The following is a 20301-nucleotide window of genomic DNA, read 5'->3' on the forward strand; positions in this document are numbered from 1 at the left end:
TCCTGGGCTTTGGCATTTGTCACATCCTTTCACATCTGTTGCTACACTCTCAGATTTCCAGCCTCAGACCCCCACCAGGGCTTGCCACCCCTGTCAGGGCACGGAGGCTCTGCAGACAGGGGTTTCTCTCTTCCCATGGGAGTTCTGGCTTGGGGACACTGGGCTGCTGGGGTGTTCAGGACAGCACAGGACAGGGGGGATATGGGGTATTTAAAGTCCCAGGGCTCCTCTTGTTGTGAACAGGAGGGTTGGAAGAGCCCTGGCACAGAGCCCAGTGGTGATTTACGACAGCAAAGGTCTGCTGCACCAGAAGTCTATTCATCCAGAAAAATAAACAATTTTGGAATAGCCTCAGCCTTTGGAAGGCTCCCACTCTGCAGAACAGGGGTTGCTGAGAAGCTAAGTCTGGGGTGAGGTACAAATCCCCCCAGCCCAGTGAATTTTTGCTGCTTGACTCATTCACATCCGTTTACAGAAATGCAGGGCGCTGGAGAAAACCTGCTCCCAGCACATCTCTCTCTGCTGGATAAGGTCACAGGCAGTCAAGGGTGTGCTGCCAGCCCCATCCTGCTGAAAGGAAGTCAGGGCTGGGCTGTAGGAGGTCAGCTGATGGGTGGCCAGAATTTTGGAGCAAGAATCCCTCAAAGGAAGGGTTTTTGGCTCACCATTGCTACAAAGCTACAAAGGTTAAGCTGCACGCAGCAATTACAAACCTCATGTTAGGAGAGTCATCTTTTAGCTTTTTAAGTAACGTAGCTTTATTAGCCTTCTATCCCACATAAACACAACCTTGTGTGCACATTAAGCTCTTAGCATTTATATCACTGAACTTTTAAAGATCTTTCAGCATTCTTGTAAACAGCAACTGTAACTGTAGTTGAATTTTCTCTTGCATATAATACAGAACATGAACACAGCTCTGCACAGCTTAAAACTGTGTTGTTGTTTTTTTTTTTAAAAGGCTTTGAGGCAAGCAGGGTACACAGCTGCAAGGTCCAGCCTAAATGATGACAGAGCTACAACAACATTAAGGGTGATTTACTTTCCCATTGCAGTTCTGGTGGCGTTTCTCACATGGATTGCAGCACCATGCAGGTGGCTGTGTCCAGCTCACACACCATGGACAGCCCAGCACTAACAACTGGCATTAAAAGGGTTTCTCTTACAGCCTCTGAGTCTTGCCTTCAGCATTTCTGGGCCAACACCCTCCCTATGACTCTGCTCACCTGAGGTGAATCCTGAACCAAAAACTCTGCTGACTAATACTGTCAAGTTCAGAAGATCTGAGGTTTGCCCCAGGAAAGGTCATATTCCTTACACACATACCAAACTCCTCACAGAGCATTTGACTGAGGGAAGAAAAAAGAGCATATAATTATGCCTTTTCATTTGGCTCTACCCGGTGAATCCTCTCCAAAAATTAAAAGGCAGTTAATGAACACAATTAGTCTGTGAAAAAACACACAAGCCTCCAGATTTCTGAATTATTTCTGTAAGAGATGAGCTACATGGCACTGATCTCACAGCAGCAGTCAATTCCTATTTCCTTCCAAAATCCTATTGGCCAGATGGTCCAGAAAACTCAAGGGAAAATTACTTAAATGTTTGGAAAGGCTTTCAGTGTTAAGTTAGTCTCCAAAATGAAACCAGACTACCCTTTTAATTAGTCCTACAAGTGAAGTATAGCTCGCTTTTCTAATGAATTTAAAAGAGAGGAGATTCCAAGTTCAAAACCAAAAAAAATCTGAATTCACGAGGAGCACTGGTGTTATTTTTTTCTAAACTGATCTAATCAGCTTTGTACAGCACAAGCCTGGCTGGCAAAGGTTCCCTCTCAAGCAAACTAGAGGTCAGATGCACAGTAACAGTTCCTGAACAGCTACAAGCAGTTACTGCTCAATGCTTCATCCTCTCAATTTCTGTATTACTTGTAGGGATTGAAGTCAATCACAGCAGGGTAGAAATGAACAGTGAGGTCTTGAGAGGAAGAAAGAAATAACTACCCCTGCAGAATAATTTCAAGAAAATGGCTAAACACATTACAGCTGAAGAACCGCAGAGCCTTGAGCAATGCAGCTCGGCGTAATTATGAGCACACATGAAGCAAAAGCAGCAGTGAATCATTGGAAGAACTGGTCACAAGAGGTACCAATAATTTCCTGGAATTAACTACTTAACAGCCCTAACTGGATTTTTGAAACGCTCATCTCTTTGTCTCGCCCTGTTTAAACAAGCCAAATTAATTCTGTGCAGGGCAAGATGAAGCAGTGAACTGCACAGTGAGCTGTGTGTGGGTGAAACAACACCAGAGCCCCCCAGCACAGGCTGGGGGCCCTGCCCTCCTCCCATGCACTGCTGCCTACACCCAACAAAGGCTCCCTGCAGCCCTTCCCACCACCAGCTGTCCCAGCCATGGCTTGTCCCAACACTGAGGTTCTCACACCCACTTCTGGCCCCACTGAAGGCAACCAGACAACCTCAATGATCCTGTGTCCTAAGGAACTTCTGTTGAGTTTATTAGATCTGAATTTGTCCCATAAAGGGTCAAATTTCTAAAACAAACCTCACTTTAGAATGAGAAAAGAGTGTATTTTCAATGGTTTCCCTGTTGGAAAAGGTGCGATTGCACAGACCCTTTCACAGGTTTGAGCCAGAGCTTGTGACACAAGAAATAAACCCCAGCCACTGCTGCAGTGTGTCCCCTTGTGTAGAAGTACCTCTGACAAGTACCTCTGACTGCAGGGCTGCCACCCAAAGTTCACAGCCCACGGGAGATGAGGCTCTCCACAAAGCCACAGATGGAAACAGAGAGCTCTCACTGCTCTGACCCTCAACACCCACTCACGTTCACAGGTGTAGATGGAGGGCATTGCCCTCGCTGGGGTTTGCCAGCTGCTGTGCCACGGGGAGATTCCACAGGCAGCACTGGGAAACTCCATGAGCTTCTTGCACACCAAACACACCAGGGCCCAGGTACTACACACAAAAGGGCACGCACAGAAACACGCAGAGAAATATTCAAAACTGAAACACTGAAATCCCCTGGCCTAGCCTAAGGTACCTCAGATGTCAGTGAAGCTGCACCAGAACCCTCCTCATGGTTGAGTCTCAAGGCCCAATTCTCATTTTCCAAGCTCTGAACCCTATGTGCTTCCTTTACCTTGGAACAGCAATAGCCTGTCCAAGCAGCTGCATCACATCCAAAACAGCTGTCAAGAAAGACAAAAACAAAACAGAAAACAACCTCAACATTCCACAAGGCATCCAGCTAATGCCAGCAACTTGCTGGCTTACATGTAGAATACAAATTTTAAAAGCTAGCATTTCTGCTTTAACATCTAGCTGTGCTCACTTCAAAAAACCACTTAAAAAGTTCAACCATCCACAAGTTTCCAAAAAATCTTCCTTTTGCAGCTCCTTTGCATATTCCGTCATCTACATCCAGATGCCAAAATACACCACCAAGAGCTCACTGTTGCTTTGGATAAATATGAAATTATGTGCCAGAGGAAAATTTTGCAGGATAAACTAAAACTCTACAGCATTGCCAATGCACATATTTAAATAACAGAAATTTAAATTATTGGGTTTCTATTTACAACAAAAGGGTCATTAAAAAAAAACCCCATATATTAAAGTGCATATGAAAACCCCACACCAGAAAAGCCATCTCCCAGTTCCTTTGAATTGCCTTCTACCTTCTAAACCTTCAGGTTCAGGGGAGCACATGAACTTGCACTACCAAAGACAGAAGCTCAGCCAGCTGGTTTTTTTTTTGAAGAAAACAGAATGTATGGGATTGCACTGCTCTTGCATCCAATCATGTTTGAAGCAGTCAGCCCTTTCCAACCAAGTCTGAAGGCTCCAAGATGACTCAATTCCTGCATACTTTGTGCAAATCAGAGGAGACAAACTCCTTTCCTCCCTGCACCACTGAGGCTTACAGAAAATACCTATTTTTGACATGTTTACACAAGAAAATAACCTGACACATTCAGTAACAGAGGAGTTTCAGAAAAACAAATACCTGACAAGAAGAGGTTCTGAAATTAGTCACTGAGTCATCTTTGGGGACTGGCTCCCCTGCACGGATTCTGATTTGCCATTTGCTCTGTAACCAAATGAGTGCAAGGTGAGCACAAAGCACCCTCACACCACTGTTGGCACTTCCCCTCTGAATAGGTCAAACAAATGACATCATGTGCAAAGGACTGGAAAAAACAAGGTTTCGTATAATTATTTTTAAAGACCTGGTTTGCATACATGGTTTGACCCAGTTTAATTAGAAATGTTATTTCCAGCTCAATTTTGTTAAGCGTGGACATGCTCAGTGGCCTGAATCAGGTTTGTTTGTCATTTGCCTTTCACTGATCCAGCCACACCAGTCATCAAAATGCTCATTTTTTGCATACCTCCATTTCTGTCCACTTTCACAGTGACTTTAATGGAAGGAGATCACTACTTAGCTCTTTGAAAATTTGTTTACTTATGTTACCAGCTCTTTCTTCTTTTAAAAAGAGAATTTGTTTTAGAAAAGTCAGCAATTAACTGGATTAATTTAATATTCATACGTCTCATGATGCAATGAGAGAGAACATGGGTTTTATCACTAACTGGTACAGTAAATGCTGCCCACAGCCAGGGGTGGGTCCAGCTAGTGGTTTTGTACTGATATGTGAGAACAGGATTTTGTGGCAAAGCATCACCTCCTACCTGCTGAGGCTTCCTCTTGTTTTCACCAAGGGAAAAAAAAAAACCAGAAACTATTTTCTGCCAAACCTCAAGAGAGCTGTTGTTCTGCTTCAGCTGCAGGGCCAGGCACACGCCCTGTTTCAGCAGCCACAGACCCACCTGAGGCACCACAAAGCCCAGCAGCACATCTGCAGAAAGGCACTGCTGCACTCAGGCAAGCACAGCTTGGGTGGGAACCACAAAAAAACTAAAGTGCAAAGCCCTCTGTGTCACCTCCTGTATTGCAGACACTCTTTGCTCATAAAGGGTCCTTCACAAACGTGGATGTCCTCTTTGGCAGGCAGGACAGATGTGGCTTGTCCTACCACAGCCAGCTCCTGGAACACTCCTAGAGAGCTGCACAGTCACCAGCCTGCCCAGGGTGGGAGAATGCAGAGCAGCAGCTTCCCCATTTCCCTTTCTGATCATGCTCCCAAGTCTATAAGGAGAAATCAAAATGCACCATGCAATCTCTGGGGAATTTTCACATCACACAATGGCTTCGGGAAGCTCAGACCACAGGGCACTGTATGATGGCACTCACACTGCTTGCCTGGCAATAAGGGAAGCCAGAAAGGAAAGAAAACCCATTGCTGGCATATGTCCAGCTAATCTGAAGATACAACCTTCCCAGAAGATCACGCAGCATTTACACACCAGAGGACTCACGCAGACAGGCTCCCCATTAAGAACCAGAGTTTACAGACCACAGTGTCATCCCCAGCCCAGACTCCAGTGGCACCTACAATCCCTGTGCAGGCTCAGCACTGCCTCCATCCCAGCACAGGGATGGGGGCCTGAAGCCTCCCAGCCCCCCTGACAGAGCTGGGCTGCAAGGATATCTCCACATCATGAAGAATTGCTCTATTTTAATATTAATAACTTCCAAAGGGAGAGGTCTGCCAGAACAATGTAAACCATGCAGGATACAGCAACCACAAAAGCTTAGCCAGTCAGATATTTCATATACTCCCTCTGACATTCAAAACCCATCTGTGTGACAGACAGGGCAAGGGCCGTGCAGGCTCCAGCCATCACCCAGCTCTGGTAAGGACATTTCCTTTCATTCCTGGTCAGAGAGCTGCCAACAGGTGGGCTCCTGGAAAATAATGTAAAGAAAGGAAGAGGGGAACAGAGCAAAGGATGAGTCCAAAATCCTCTCTGCTCTTTATTCTCCAATGTGTGCTATCAGAGACCTGAGTTTCCAGTCTTTGTACTGTATCTTCCTCTACTCAAAAGAGTTCTGGCTGATTTTTCCAAGTTTCCAAAAGAAAGTTAGTGCATCTCTCTATTCCTTCATCCTTTTCCAGGCACATTTTTGGAGAGCAGGCTGCCATACACGGGCCTTCTCCCTGTGCAAGCCCTTCCCTGCCAGGGAAGCTGCCCCAGTTGGGCACCCAGCAATGTGCACCCCCAAGCACCAGCACAAACCCAGCCAGGAGCCCCAGTGCCTTTGGGAAACGTCAGACCTGCTCAGGCTGATCTGCACATGCACAAAAAGCCCAATGTGCCCTCAGTGCACCACATTCACAGCTCAAACCCTTCCTGAGCCATGCCAGGCTTCACTGGCCCATGGGGCAGCCCGGCTCCTGCAGCCCCTGCCTGCAAAACTTGGCTGCCTTCCCCTGGGAGGGCCGGCAAAGCACAGCCCAGTGCCTCTGGAAACAAACCCCCCTTCATCCCAAAGGCATCCCAAAGCAGGAATGGTCATGCACTGCTGCTGCCTGTGCTGCTCTGCAGGGCAAAACACAGGAAAACTGCAAGACCCCCTCCCACAGTAATTTGATTTTCAAAGCACGAGAGATAATGCTGGCCCCCAACTCCTAACTTTGCCCTCTGATCATAATAAAAGGCAATCAGATATCTACTGACATGATTTGGCTTCTGGGGGCAGAATGTTTGCAAGAAGCCTGTTACAATAAATATTTCATGTTAGACTGCAAAAAACAAATATTATTTTTCTCCAGCTCTTTCCTTTTTCCATATAACAAGACAACATAATGAATAATCTGTGTAAATAATACATTTGAGAATCCATTATCTAAGTCATATGCATATTTATTTCATGATGGTTTTGTTGCATATTTTAGTATAATTGTTCACAGGTTTAAAGCCAAGAGTAAAACAGAAGTAGACAAATCTACTGCAACAGAAATAATTAGTAAACTGGTTACTCTTTTGTTATTTTTAAATACTGGGGAAATGCCTTGCCAAATTCAGCATACTAAATAAGAAAGATATCTACATTTTGCTAAACTTGAGGAATTTTCTTTTCAGAAGGCCATCACACATTTCTCTTATGACCTTTTCCTCTAAATGTTTCCATTTTTAACAATAGAGATACAAGAAAAAATGGCATTAAAAAGCTCATATCAGATGTAGCAACCACATAGTCAGAAAACAGAATTTAGTAAATTCCAGTATTCAGTAAACACCAACAAAATGTCAATATTTTGCCAACTGGTCTCGCTTTTGGTTGCAAACACTCATCTCAGAATATAAAATCCAAATAATTCACATTAATATTCACATTTCAATTTTTCATGCCAGATTATTTCAGTATGACTGTACCTTTTTTCCCCAATCTATTAAACATCCTGCTGAATTTAAATGTATGTTCAAATGAAGGAAATTAAATGTAATGTTTTGACATTTCTGATGCAAAGTTTGGAAACGAAAAGCCAACTCATTCCTTGAAATTTTCCCACTCTGGTTTCTCTTGCACCCATGTTTGGATTCAAGCGAAGCTGTTTTCAAACAGCACGTTGTTCAGGAAGTGGCTGCTAACCAATTTTCACAGATCACCTCCATGAGCACACTGATTCCTCCCAACCACAACCCCAAAATGCTGCACAAAACCAGGGGCTGCCTCCATTTTCACTGCTACACTCACACAAAGAGCTCCATTTCCAGCAAATTCGTGTTTTTTAGCTAAGGTGGGAAGCAGAGGCAAGAAGAGAAGCAAGATCTCCTGAGCCGGAGCTGCCCACACCAGCCCCTCTCTTACCTTTATGAAAAAGTGCATTTTTCACACTGGGAGCTCCCAAAGGCGCTGCCCCAGACCACACCCAGCTACTGCACAGGAGCTAAAACATCATTTATGCAGGACCCTGAAAAGGGCACAGCTCGCTACAAAGTGTATCTCCTGGACTGCTCAGTTGTAAGATCTCAGAAGTTACTAAAATTCAGTGTTTTCAAGGGTAGGAAGTAGAGGATGAAGAATAAATGGCCTTTGAGAAGGTGCTTCTAAAGCAGATCTTGAAAACCTTTCAGGAATTCCACAAGGTTCAGCAGGTTACAAGGGCACACTTAAAACACATAAAGACTTTGAAAAATAAAAAATATACTACAAACTGCTGAAAAATAGTTCCTTGGTTTATTTAAGGAAACCAAGTGATTTGTTGTTCCTTTTATTATATTTTATTAGCTATTGCCCAGAGGTACCAAAGAAGGACTTTCAAAGAAACACACATGCACTCTTCGGGACATTAAAGCAGGCCTGGAAAGTACAATTCATAAGGAGCTCTAAGAAAGAGCCAGAGACACAGAGATAAGGTGATATGTCCTCACCAGGCTCTAAAGTCCTGCAGTGCACTGTGAAATTAGTTAGTAGAGCTAATCTGCCATGGGAATCAGCTCAAACATCTGTAAACAGCACACTAGATTTTCTGCTGTTTAAAATTAAATAATGTTGTGCCATTCATTCATTAACTGTCATAGCCATGGTTTTCTGTAGTGCAAATAGACAATCACAATTTTTTCCCCAAGTTCCACAAATTCATATATTGTATGCAATGAAAATACTTCTGAGCAGGTCAGATACTGCAGAGCTCAGGCCCAGGGAGCACTGGCCATACTGATGTATCTGCACATTGGTGTGAATCTGGATGCCACTGAGCAGTCAGGATTACTGAAATCAATGTCACTGGTGAGGTGCTCAAAGCACAGCAAAGTGCTTGAGCAGGGAATTAAGAGCTTGAACTACTTCCTACCATGCTCACATTACCAGCAGTGCATTTTTAGCACGTTCTCTTACCTTCAAAATAGCGTGACCCAGTGACAAAGCCTGAAGCGTTATGCAACATGAGCTCAAAATGCCAACAGTTTAGGATGAAAATGCACTGCACTCTCCCACATGGACTTTTAGGTCCAAAACATGGAGGAGCTGAAAGCAGGAGGCCTGAAAACAAATTATTTGCAAGGATTTTACTACTCTCTAATGGCACATCTAATTATTGTACATTGCTCTGTTCAGGCAGAGCCTTTATTGTATAGAGGCACTCCACAGCTGAGAGGTTTTTTTCACATCCTTGCTCTTCTATTTTTGATAAACTAGTTTGGCTCCTAAGAATCTTAATCGAGTTCCTCTGAAATATTCACTAACTAGAACCAGGACTTCAAAATTTGCTAATTAATCTCACATGTTTGATCCATTATTTTAAAATCCAGTGCTGAATATAGTTTGGCCCTGTCATGCAAATAGGCAGGGAAGACAAGATTAAAAAAAAACCCCAAACAGCACCAAACCCCTGAAAACCCCAGCACAAAAATGCTCCTGACTCTGACAACTGAATACACACCATAAACTACCTATTATATATATATATATATATATATATAAATATTTCATAGAGAAGTGGGGTTTTTTGTATCCTCCAAGTTAGTAATTCACACCCCAGTAGGCTGGGTTGATAGTAGGTATGTCTTGAACTCAAAACTGAGATTGGAAAAGACCTCTGGGAACATATGGTCCCACCTTCTGTTAAAAGCAGGGACTTAGTTTACATAAACCAAGACAGTTTCATGTGGACAAGATAATCAGCTCTTCTACTGCTGCCATGATGGGTTTTGCCTTTTCTTTTTCTATACCTTCCATGTATTCTCATTCTCTTAGCATGCATAATCTGAATTCTTGAAGCCTGGTATTCTCTTCTAGGCCAGGAGACCAAACATCCCAAGGTCTCACAGCTGGAGAGCCCTACACCCTCCTGGGAAGCCAAGGCCCCCTCCAGAACAAATCCTGCAAACCAGGATTAGACTGTCTGGGGGGAATACTTTAGAATAGGGACATGTCACACTATTCATTCAAGCCTCTCTTTGGGACAGCTTCATTAGATATGCTAATTTGCAATTATAAATTATAAATTTTAATTATAAAATTGTAAATGTGATCTACCTTGTGTGTGCATTTTGGTGTATCCCACCTTGACGAATTGTTGCACCACACAGATCCTCATTAAACACCAAAGTAAAAACCCTTCATCTCCTAACTGTGTCTGGCTCTTAATTTTAGGACCAAGAAAAAGGCATCACAACCAAAATCCAAAATAAACAGATAGACAAACAAGCACTTTTATCAACTGCTAGTGAAACAGAGAGTAGCACTTTGTCATTTCTGTAGAGTACAACTGATTTCCTTTCTTCACTTGTCAAAATCTCAGCGCCTTGAAGACTAAGATTAGTTTGAAAACTGTAACTCACCACAAATGACAATGAAACAACCTGAGATTATGTGTCATTTTTAACATCTCTGCAGCACTTTGGAGACTCTGAAATTGCATTTCAGCCCCAAGACACAATCTCTGGAAAGTGGCTACTGCTGACCCAGCCACAGAAGGGATGGTTTAAAAGTTTTCAGCTCTTACACATTTACTATCTGGATTATACTCAACATAATTGTAATGTTTCTTACATTTAGCCTTCCAGGTGCTACCATTAATTATGGTTTACAATACAGTCCACAGATTTTAACACTCCATAACAGCATGGTCGGGTGATTCCACACACTGCCCAGCCTCAAAACCCCCATGTTCCTTCCCCCCACCACTCCCACCTCAATTACATCGGCCAGTTATTCAGTGACATGGAATACGAGGAACTTAACAGACTTTCAAATTAAGACAAACTGAAACATTGTATTTGTGTTTTGCTGCCCTGCTGCCACTCTACATCAGCAGCAAAGCAACTCATAACTCACGTCAGCAGTTGAAACACGATGCAATGCCAAGAAGCAGCTGTGTTAAAAAAAAAAAAAAACCCAACAACAAAATAAACCCAACCAAAACCCCATACACTTCCTTACTCAGATCTGCTTCCTTTTTGTATCATGACTCTTATGTGACCGCAGAGAAATAAAAATATTGGCTATGCAGAGTCACTGCAGGAAGGCAGGGCTGCTTCCAGCCCTGCTGGGCCTCAGCAGCAGCACTGCTGCTTCTCCATCAGCTGCATTACTGGGAATCCACTTCTTCCCTCCTGACTCTCAGCTCCAAACCAGAGCACCTCTCTCCAGTTCCCTGGGCCCTCAGATTCCGCTAAAGATAAAACCATTTTGCACACACAGCAGCTGCAAATCTGTTGGGGTTTATCACCAGCCTCCAAGATCATGGGCCAAAAAACATCAGCCCTGGAACTATCCAAAGACACTGGCCTCTCTTTGCCTAGGCCACTGAAAACTGGCAAGCTCAGGAGAAGGCTAATCCACATCACCAAAAATAAGGAAGACAGAAGTCCCAATCAGGTGCCTTTTGGCATCAGAAAACACCATTGCTGACCTCATTTGGCCCACGAAAGCTTCAGAAGGATGAGGACTCTCACAGCATGGCTGAATGAGAGGGATTAGGAACAATTCCTCTTCATCTTGACAACTGTCAGAGTCTCACAGCCTCCTCCAGAGCTCAGGAAGAATTGTGTGACCCAAACACTTCAAAAATGGCAACCCCTTCAGCTGCCCCCATATCTCCCTCTCCCCATTTACTCAACAGAAAAATGACCCTGCATTGAAAATTGGAACACAGAAAATGCATTAAGAGGCTTCTGTGGAAGAAACACTTCCCACCTAAGATTATGAAACTAACAGCAGAAGTCTTTGAAAAAAATATTTCACTTTCCCCAAGCTTAGAGTTTAGTTCTTACTGAACAGACAGGCACAGACCAGCACAGAGCTGCTGTGCATCAGGGTGAGGGAGCAGCCCCAGCCAGCCCTCCAGAGCCCACACAGGTAAATCCTGCAGGGAATGGGAGCAGGCACAGAACTCACAGCAGTGCCGTGGCCCAACAGACCCCAGGGACTCCCCAGGGACACCTTCAGCCTTCTCACTTCCCCCCAGATGACACTGGCAGTTACATGACACAAAACATTGCTCTGCTCTCTGAAGGTCCTTAATGATCAGCAGCTCTAGAAACCCCCAAAAACGCTGGCCCTCGTATTTGGAGAGCAACTGCTGATGCCCCGAGCACCCATTTTCATCCCTGGCCTCAAGAGCACGCAGGAGGATGGACAGATCTTGCCAGAAGTAATTCATGGGATGTTCAGAAACTTCTCTTTCCCCAATGCATTCAGTGGAGATGGTGCAGAGACTGGACACAATCTGACCTTCAGCTCCTCAACACAGAGGAGACAAAGGCAGGAAAGAGTCAATACTCCTAATTCCCAACCACCAGCAAATGCAGTTTCCAACTACTTTTGGTTCTCCACTACTGTCAGAGAGGACTGTGCTACCACCTCTCATGGCATTATTCTGAATCACCTCTTACATAGGATTGTTCTTTGGATTCCAGCACATGGAAACCAGGAATTACCTGAAAAACTTACTGTAATTTCAAGAGATAATGAAGCCTAAGTCTCGTGAATTCTGGTTACCACTGGATTTTTTCCACATCTAAGTCACACTTTGCAAAGGTTGAAGTTGCCAGTACTGGCATATTTATGTCCTACTACTTCATAAGTTGTCAAAAAAAATCTGCTGGCATTTAGTCAGCTATTCTACACAAACCTTTACAACATTTCTACTCAGCTCTAGCATTGTTACGTGTACAATTCATACATCTTCCATTTCATTTTAAAAGACCCTGAACTGTAACTGGAATAATTCAGTATGTATAATACTCTCCTTCAATAAATCTGTTAAATATGGTTTTCTAAATCTGATGATGAATCCTCAAAATTTTATTTTCATTTTTATAGAGTTGCATATATTAAAATATGAATCATCTTCACAGCCAACAAAGCAATTTAGTAATCCTGAATATAATTTATTTAGCCTGAAATAAGTTTTTCTTTGATTATGCGCAAATTACGATGTGTGGTTTCTGAATGTATGGAAGAATCTAACACCTCAGGAGAATAAAAGCATGCTCTAATGATATGAGTAAAGTATATGGATAACAGAGACTACTTTGTAACTTAAATACTTATAATCACAAGCCTATACCAGACAAACTGCAAAATTATTCCAGAATTCCATTCATTCACTTGATCAGTGAATTCATTTTATAGATCAGAGGACACAGTACACAAAAGTTAAAAAGAAAAGTGAGCATGAGCCTAACTTCTCATGGCCAGAACTGCAGAAGCAGTGTTCCATTGCAGCTGCCCTCCTCCTGAGGAAACTCATTTGCTCTGGGTGCAAGGCCAGCAGCAGGGAGATGCCACCAGGCAGAAAACACCTGAGAGCATGCAGGCGGTGCTCGGGGTCTGCAGGAGGAGTTCCAAACACACTGAGCCTTTGGGCTGGGGGAAAACCCTCCACAGCAGCGACAGAGCTGACTGCTGAGTGTGGAATGTGCATTCTGCATCTGGCCAGCCTGGCTGTCACCACCAGCTCCTTCAACAGCAGCTCCCACCCCCACGATCCCACCAAGGGCTGCTCCATCCCCAGCAACCCCCAGCAGAACCCCCACTGCCCACACTGCTGTCTGAACAAAGTCTAACCATTTGTTTCACCTCAGCTGGGGTGTGCTTGCACAGAGCTGGGGTCACACAGAGCCCTCACCCCTCCAGGGCAGGATTCATGTGCACAAAGCTTCCCCAGCCCTCTGGGACTCCTCTCAGTGCCTCCTCAGATGTTCCAGACAGCCCTAGTGCAGAATGAGCAGAGACTGAAAGCACCCCATCCCCAGAGCTGCCAGAGCCTGGTCTCTGGCATGCTTGGTGAAAAGCAGCCTTTGGGTGCAATTTCAAATTGACTGTCAATATTTCTTGCACATTTTGGCAACTAGCATTCTAATGAGCTACATGATGGTTCAAAACATTTTCTTTTGCAGCAGAGAAGCAAACTGTGTTTCTCCTTCCTGCTTCTGCCATGATTAAGCAGTTGATTCATACTCAACATTCATAAAAGATGACTAGACTGAAATTTTTCTTTCCCAATATAAAATTAATCCAGACACAAAAAGAAAGTCAGCTATTTCACAGAACATCCAGGATGTTTGGGATCTTTCTACAGGTAAAAAACAACAGCACCTCTAAATCTCTCTTGGCTTCTAATCTGTCCATGTGAGCCCCTGAGCACACATTTTTAATTCAGTAGTATTAAAAGCAGTATCTGAATGACAATCTCAGAAACAACAAAGACTTCACCACCACAAAGAGTTACATGAGAAAGATCCTGCTTCTGACATAAAAATAATAATAAAAAAATTATAGTATGGGAAAAGAGAGACTTCTAGAATTGCTCCTGCAAAGCTTCTTCTAGAACCTATATCTTCAAAGGGAAAGTAAAATGTGATTACAGCAGATCTGCCACCAGAGGATGGACACCAAAGTGCAGCATGAATTCAGTGCCCTGGGGAAGGAACAACAGTCCTGCATTGCTGCTCCAGGACCCTGGTGCACTTTCCCACAGAGGGAAAAATTCACAAAGAGCCTGCACACACACCAGGACTTGCCAAGCAGGGCCTTGTCAGCAGTGGGATCTGGGGGAGAAGCAGCACCAGACAGATTTATGCCAGCACCAGACAGATTTATCCCAGCACCACTGCTCTTCTGAGGCACCTCCAAGGGCTCAGCATGGCCTTCTCCTTCCTCTGCCCTCCTTCTCGAAATGGGAACCTGGTTCTTTATTTAATCACAACTATTTCCCCTTCTTAAATCACTTTTAGGGAAGGCTTCACAGTGAAAGAACACTTTTCTAGGCTTGTTGTTGTAACTGAAGTAAGCTGTGCATGGTGCACAGAGTGCTGGGGCAATGTTAACTGCTGCAGTTTGTGTTGGGTGGCTCTGCTTTGATACCACAGTGACAAGGCAATGTGACAGTAATGACACAAATCAAAGACTTCATTGACTCCTGCAGAGCAGGGCTAATTGACACCTCTGTCTGGAAGAGCACTGCTGGCTGAGTTTTGAACTTCACCCAATCCAGGCCAAATTTAGCCATCACGGATGTAAATTTCTGCCAGACACTCTTTTTCAAATAATTTTGAAAAAGAGAAAATAAGAACACAGCAGAGGGAAGTTAGTACAAAAGCCATTTATGTGACCTGTGGCAGCAAAGAGACATGAAAACAGGACAGAAGGAAGGGCCATGGAATTTCACAGGTAGTACATTTTGGATTTTGCAGAAAAGAGAGCAAGACAAACCAGGCTATCACTGGAACAACTGTCCACCTTCTTAAATGGTGCTCATTTCTGCTTGAGGTAATAGAGCTCTATCAAGAACAACATCCTAAATTAAAGAGGGATCCAAACCTTGTAGACTTGTCCATATGTCCCATTTCCAACAACCTGCACCAGCTCAAATATTCCCTCAGGGTCCTGCAAAAAGCAAAAGAAATAACATTATTTGGATTAGAGCAACCACTTCATAGCAGAAACTAATTGTGCACTACCAAAATGAAATATCTGAGGCCCGTCTCCTAATGTGTTACACACCAAAGGGGAAATTACCAAATCACAGGGTAAGAAATGCATTCATATTTATATTTGCAGTCAAGTTTCACAAAACTGTGTATACAAAACAAATTGGTGAAGATTGGCAGGATGGTACTACAGCAAATACAACAAATAAATGAAGGTGTGTGAAAAATACTACAATTCAACTGCAGACTCAGCTTACAGTAGAATAAGGAAAAACTCCAGGTTCCTGAGCCTTACCACACTGAGCTAGCCTGGAGGCTGAGCTGCTGTGAAACACTTGGTATGAGCAATGCAACAAAGGAAAAAACCTAAAGAGCAGAATTGAAAAAAATTACAATATAAAGCACCTGAGCCCAGTTACCTTAGTGAAGGGAAATGTACCAAACCAGGCAACCCTGACTTACAGGCAGGCTGAGAACACTCAACTCTCCTGCTCTGCAAACATAACAAAGTGAATTGGACTGAGGTATTGAACTCTTGGCTTTGAACCCAAACTAGACTGCTGTTAATTAACATAAGAGATTAATGAGTCAGGTGATCAGTCTACCATTCCACATGAACCAGCTTCTACCCTTGTGCTACAGCGCCAGCTGCTCTGACACCAACCACTGCAGCAACCCCTCAGGTACAGGGAACCCTCTTGTTGCAAGGCATGGCCAATGCTCTCTCCTGAACCACTGAGCACATTAAAAAATCTGGTGCTTCAGTTAAAACTCACTTGAGCGATTTATTTAAAACCATTAAGAACTCAAGAGATCATTTCTTGGTTTCTGGCTAAGCCATTTATCACTCAGCTCATTTCTTGCCATGGTATCACTGAGAGTGATATATGTTATGTAAAATATTATTAACTCCATGTGTCAGTTTTACCACATCTGTTTCAGCAATCCATCATGTCAGTTACTGGCTGTTGGTACTGCTGAGGGATGTGATACACAAAAACATTATCTCAGAAGTACAATTTCTATGCCTCTGGTTGCAAAACATTCTTTTTTTTTAGAGGTATCAAGCTATTCCCCACTCCACTTATATGTTAATCTTTTAATATAAGTAATTCTTTCTTCATATTGAATACAGAGATGTTTACCTTGGCAAAATCCCAGTGGAAACACACAGGCTTTATTTCTGAGCAGATTCCACCTTTATTGGCACAACTGTCATGATAAATGCCAAGAGCTTTCAGAGCAACACAGCCCAGACTTCCATAACTGAAAGCACTAATGAGTTCATTTGGTTTTAAGTTAAATGAGTTTTAATCTTAAACTTCCTGGACTGTCAATCTTACAAGACTTTTTCTTTTTTAAAAAAAAAGCAATGCATAAATCAGATCAAGATGACTTCTGAACCACGCAGGTCAGTCTGTCTTTTTTTCCCTATCACTTATTTTAAAACAAGTCTGCACAGAACTGTGCTGTGGGCAGCCCATGGTCCAGGCAGCAAAACTCACAGCAGCTCTCTAAGGAACCCTCCCAGTAAGGGGCATCCATGCACAAAATCTACTGCACTCCATGGGAAGCATGAGCAGCACCCTAATTCACACCTCCCCTGCAGAAAGCACCACTGCTGAATTAACAAGTGCCCCCAGTGCACAGAAACCCAGGGGAACCCAAACTGCATTTTCAACTTGGACTTTCCAACTGCCTCTCTCACTGAAATGTGTTCTGTCTTCACTCTTCTTCTCTAAGCTTATTTATTATGCAAATACAGAAATTTAAGTGCCTTAAAATTAGCTTCTCTTTCCTCTTTAAATAAATTTGGTTCTGATTCAGCATCCTAATAGTTTGCTTCTAAAGGTTTCTGACACTCCAGGAAAGACCCTAACAATTACCTAAATAAACATTAGCATTAAAGTTAATACAGTGCAAATCCCATCCTGCCCTTGCTAGCAAATTGAGCATTAGCACCTCAAGCCTCCACAGGTCTGGGTGCAGCCAAATACTTGGCCATCTCTCTTCTTTTCATCAGGACACCACAGTGAACCAAGCCTTGTTAAGAGTCATAAAGGATATTAATCTGGGCTCTGGTCCTTGGATTGCCTTTGTTTGCTTGGATATCAGCACTGCATTGTTTGCTGGCATTGTTCACAACGGGCCACCTTCCTAATTGTCTTGGAGCCACATATCATGGTTGATGTAGTGCTTCCTCCCAGCTACCACCTAAGCCCATGGTCCAGCTAACCCTTCACCAGCCAGCACAGCCAGCTGCTAGATTCCCTTTGAAAGATGCCAAAATTCTGGCCTGAACATCCATCACTCTAAGGTTAATCACCATCATACATTGTACCATATGGTGACCACCTTGATTTCCCTCCAGTCACCTGCAGCACACTCAGAAAGCAGAGCAAGGCTGCTGGCCAGAGGCACCCAGGCCACATCCATCTCCCCTGCAAGGCAGAATGAAAAGCAGCAAGAGCACGACCAAAATGCACTTTTCACATCCCTGCAGCCAAAGAAGATCCAGGTGTCTGAAGCACAAGTTCTTCTACAGGGCCTCTGGAGCTCAGCACAGAGCTCAGGGATGTTTAGCCTGTGACTGCCCAGGTGAACCCAGCAGTGTTAGGAAACCACAGACCCCTTTCTTTCCAGGGAAAGGGGAGAGCCCTGGTGAGCACCCATTTGGAGGGGAGCAAGGCAATCTCAGGTTGAAAATGACCCCACTCACAACTGTGGGAGGCTGGAGCACAGCACCAGGCAGCTCCCACTGGCCCCAGGAACACCTCAGACACAGCAAAGGCAAGGCACCTGTCTTTAAATCATTTCCACAGCTCAGCCTCACCTGCCTCCCATTTTCCTACGTAGCACAAACCCCAAACTAAGGCTGCTGACGTGCTCCAAGGGGTTTCTCCCAAAATGAGACATTATCCCTTCTCCTGTGGAGGTTGAAACTCACAGTGCTCTCAGCTTTGGAGGCTGTGAATCAGATGGTTCTGTCACAAAGCCTGCTGTCTGCTTTGCAGAATCACTCTCTTTCAACCTCACACTCTCCTTATTTATTTAAGGAGATGAGATTCATCTGCTAAAGCCCTAAAGAAGAACTTCCATTATTTTGCCTTACACCTCATAGCAGAGCCAGACTAAACTTCTGCTTGCTTAGCCAGAAGCCTTTTGCCATCCTTCCTAACTTTACTGTCCCTGCTGCTTTTCCTCTTCCTGCCTCCAGTCTGGAACACCCTCCTCGCCATGTGAGCATCTCAAAGGCTGCTCCCAGCCCTCTTTCTTTTTTCCCTGATATTTTTAGCAAGTGGCTTGCTTTGGTTTCACTGTCTGGGGATGACTGCTTTTTGCCACAATTGAACTCTTCCCTCTTCTTCTGTCGAGAGCACTCCACAGAAGCCCTGCCTGGGTTGGACGGGTGCTCAGTGCTCAGCTCCTGTGTAAAAAGGGCAAGTGGAACTCGGGGCATCACACACAGCCCTGCCCCTGCTCTGTGGATGTGAAACACTGACAGCACCGCTTTTAACGTGGCCAAAGTTTGGCTTACATTAAAAACATAACAGGATAGCAATAAAAATTCACGAAACTAGGTAAATGCTGACTTAGCTTGGGGAAAGGAGGGGGGCATAAAAGATCTCAAACTTCAATAACAACATAAAAGGCCACAAAAGCCAAACCGCCACGCATCCAGAAGCTCCTCGTTTCCCGTTTGTTTTCTCTTCGCAGCACTCACAACATCTTTAGGGATGTCGGTAGGAATTATTTCCCATCCTGGCAGGGGAAGGAGCTCCGCGGTGCAGCGCTCCGGGCCGAGCAGCGCAGCGCTCCGCGGGAGCCCCGCTCCGGCCGAGGCAGCGGCACCGGGAGAGCCCCGGGGCTGCACCCCGAGCTCCCCGGGCATCTCGGTGCCTGTGCGGGCACGGCAGCACCGCCCCGCCGTCCCCGCTGTCACCGCCGCGGATGTGCCGCGGTCCCTGCAGCCGCCCCGCCGGGCTCGGCGCACGGAGCCGCTCCGGGCAGCGGATAACGGGGCTGAGGCTCGCACACGGCGCGGAACGAGGAGCGGGAACGGCAGCCCCGAGCCCGGGCAGGGCTCCCCCCGCCGCAGTCCTTACCCGCAGCGCCGCCAGGTCGATGCCGTCCAGGCTGCGGGCCATGGCTCCGTTAGCGCTGCCGCGGGCGGCCCGCGCAGCGAGCCGGGCATGCCCGGCCGGCCCAACGCCCTCCCCGGCCCGGGCGGCCGCCGCCGGCAACTTTAGCGGAGGGAGCAGCTCGGGGAAAAGTTTGCGAGGAAGTGACGTGCGAGCCGCGGGGGTCGGGGCCACCTGCCGCCGGCGGGGGCGGCCGCGCTCGGCACCCCGGGCGCGCTCCCCGCGGGGCGGGAGCCGGGATCGCCTCGGCAATGTGGGACAGGGGAGTTCCCCTGCACGCACCGCCCCGGGAAGGGCCGGGCCGGCAGCGCGGACCCCCCCGGCGCCGCAGCCCCGCGCTCCCGGCGCGCGGGGCGATGCACCAGCCGCTAACCAAGCCCCGAAACCCCCCGAAACTGCAGTGACAGCGTCCGAAGAAGAGGATTTTATACACACACAGCTGAGACACTGCCAGCCCCTTCCCCTCGGGTGACGGGCGCTGCGAACAGGAGCCCAGGGAGGTGACGGCAGCGATGCTCGCAGGGATGTTCCCAGCGATGCTCGCAGGGATGCTCGCAGGGGTGTTCCCAGGGTTGCTCGCAGGGATGTTCCCAGCGATGCTCGCAGGGATGCTGCCAGGGCTGTTCCCAGCGATGCTCCCGGACTCGGCTCGGCCCGCGGCCCCACGGGAACAGGGCACGGGCCGTGCCCGCGGTGCGGAGCCGGCAGCAGCCGCTCGGCCAGCCCGGCCCGCAGGCACATCACATCCTCCGCAGCCTCGCTGCCCCTCGGAGCCGCCTCTCCCCGGGAACTGGGACCGCAGGGAGAACACGCAGTAGTGTAGCAGGCTGGAAGGACTTGTGGATATTCT

At 45.8% G+C, this 20301-nt stretch overlaps 1 protein-coding gene across 2 annotated transcripts in view; it reads right to left on the reverse strand.

Moving 5' to 3' along the window:
- NRK (Nik related kinase) overlaps window positions 1-19600 on the reverse strand; it is an 88019-nt gene extending 68419 nt beyond the window's left edge. Inside the window, exons 1-2 of one of the 2 annotated variants that reach the window (XM_030967365.1) lie at window positions 19416-19600; window positions 15200-15265 (exon numbers count right to left, since the gene is read on the reverse strand). In XM_030967365.1, the coding sequence (XP_030823225.1) occupies window positions 15200-15265; window positions 19416-19457 (108 nt within the window). In that variant the 5' untranslated portion in view covers window positions 19458-19600. The remainder of the gene's footprint in view (window positions 1-15199; window positions 15266-19415) is intronic. The other variant, XM_030967364.1, reaches the window with a different exon arrangement.
- Between the last annotated feature and the right edge of the window lie 701 nt (window positions 19601-20301).

Source organism: Camarhynchus parvulus, chromosome 4A (assembly GCF_901933205.1).
Source record: "Camarhynchus parvulus chromosome 4A, STF_HiC, whole genome shotgun sequence".
In the NCBI taxonomy this organism is placed as follows: Eukaryota; Metazoa; Chordata; class Aves; order Passeriformes; family Thraupidae; genus Camarhynchus; species Camarhynchus parvulus.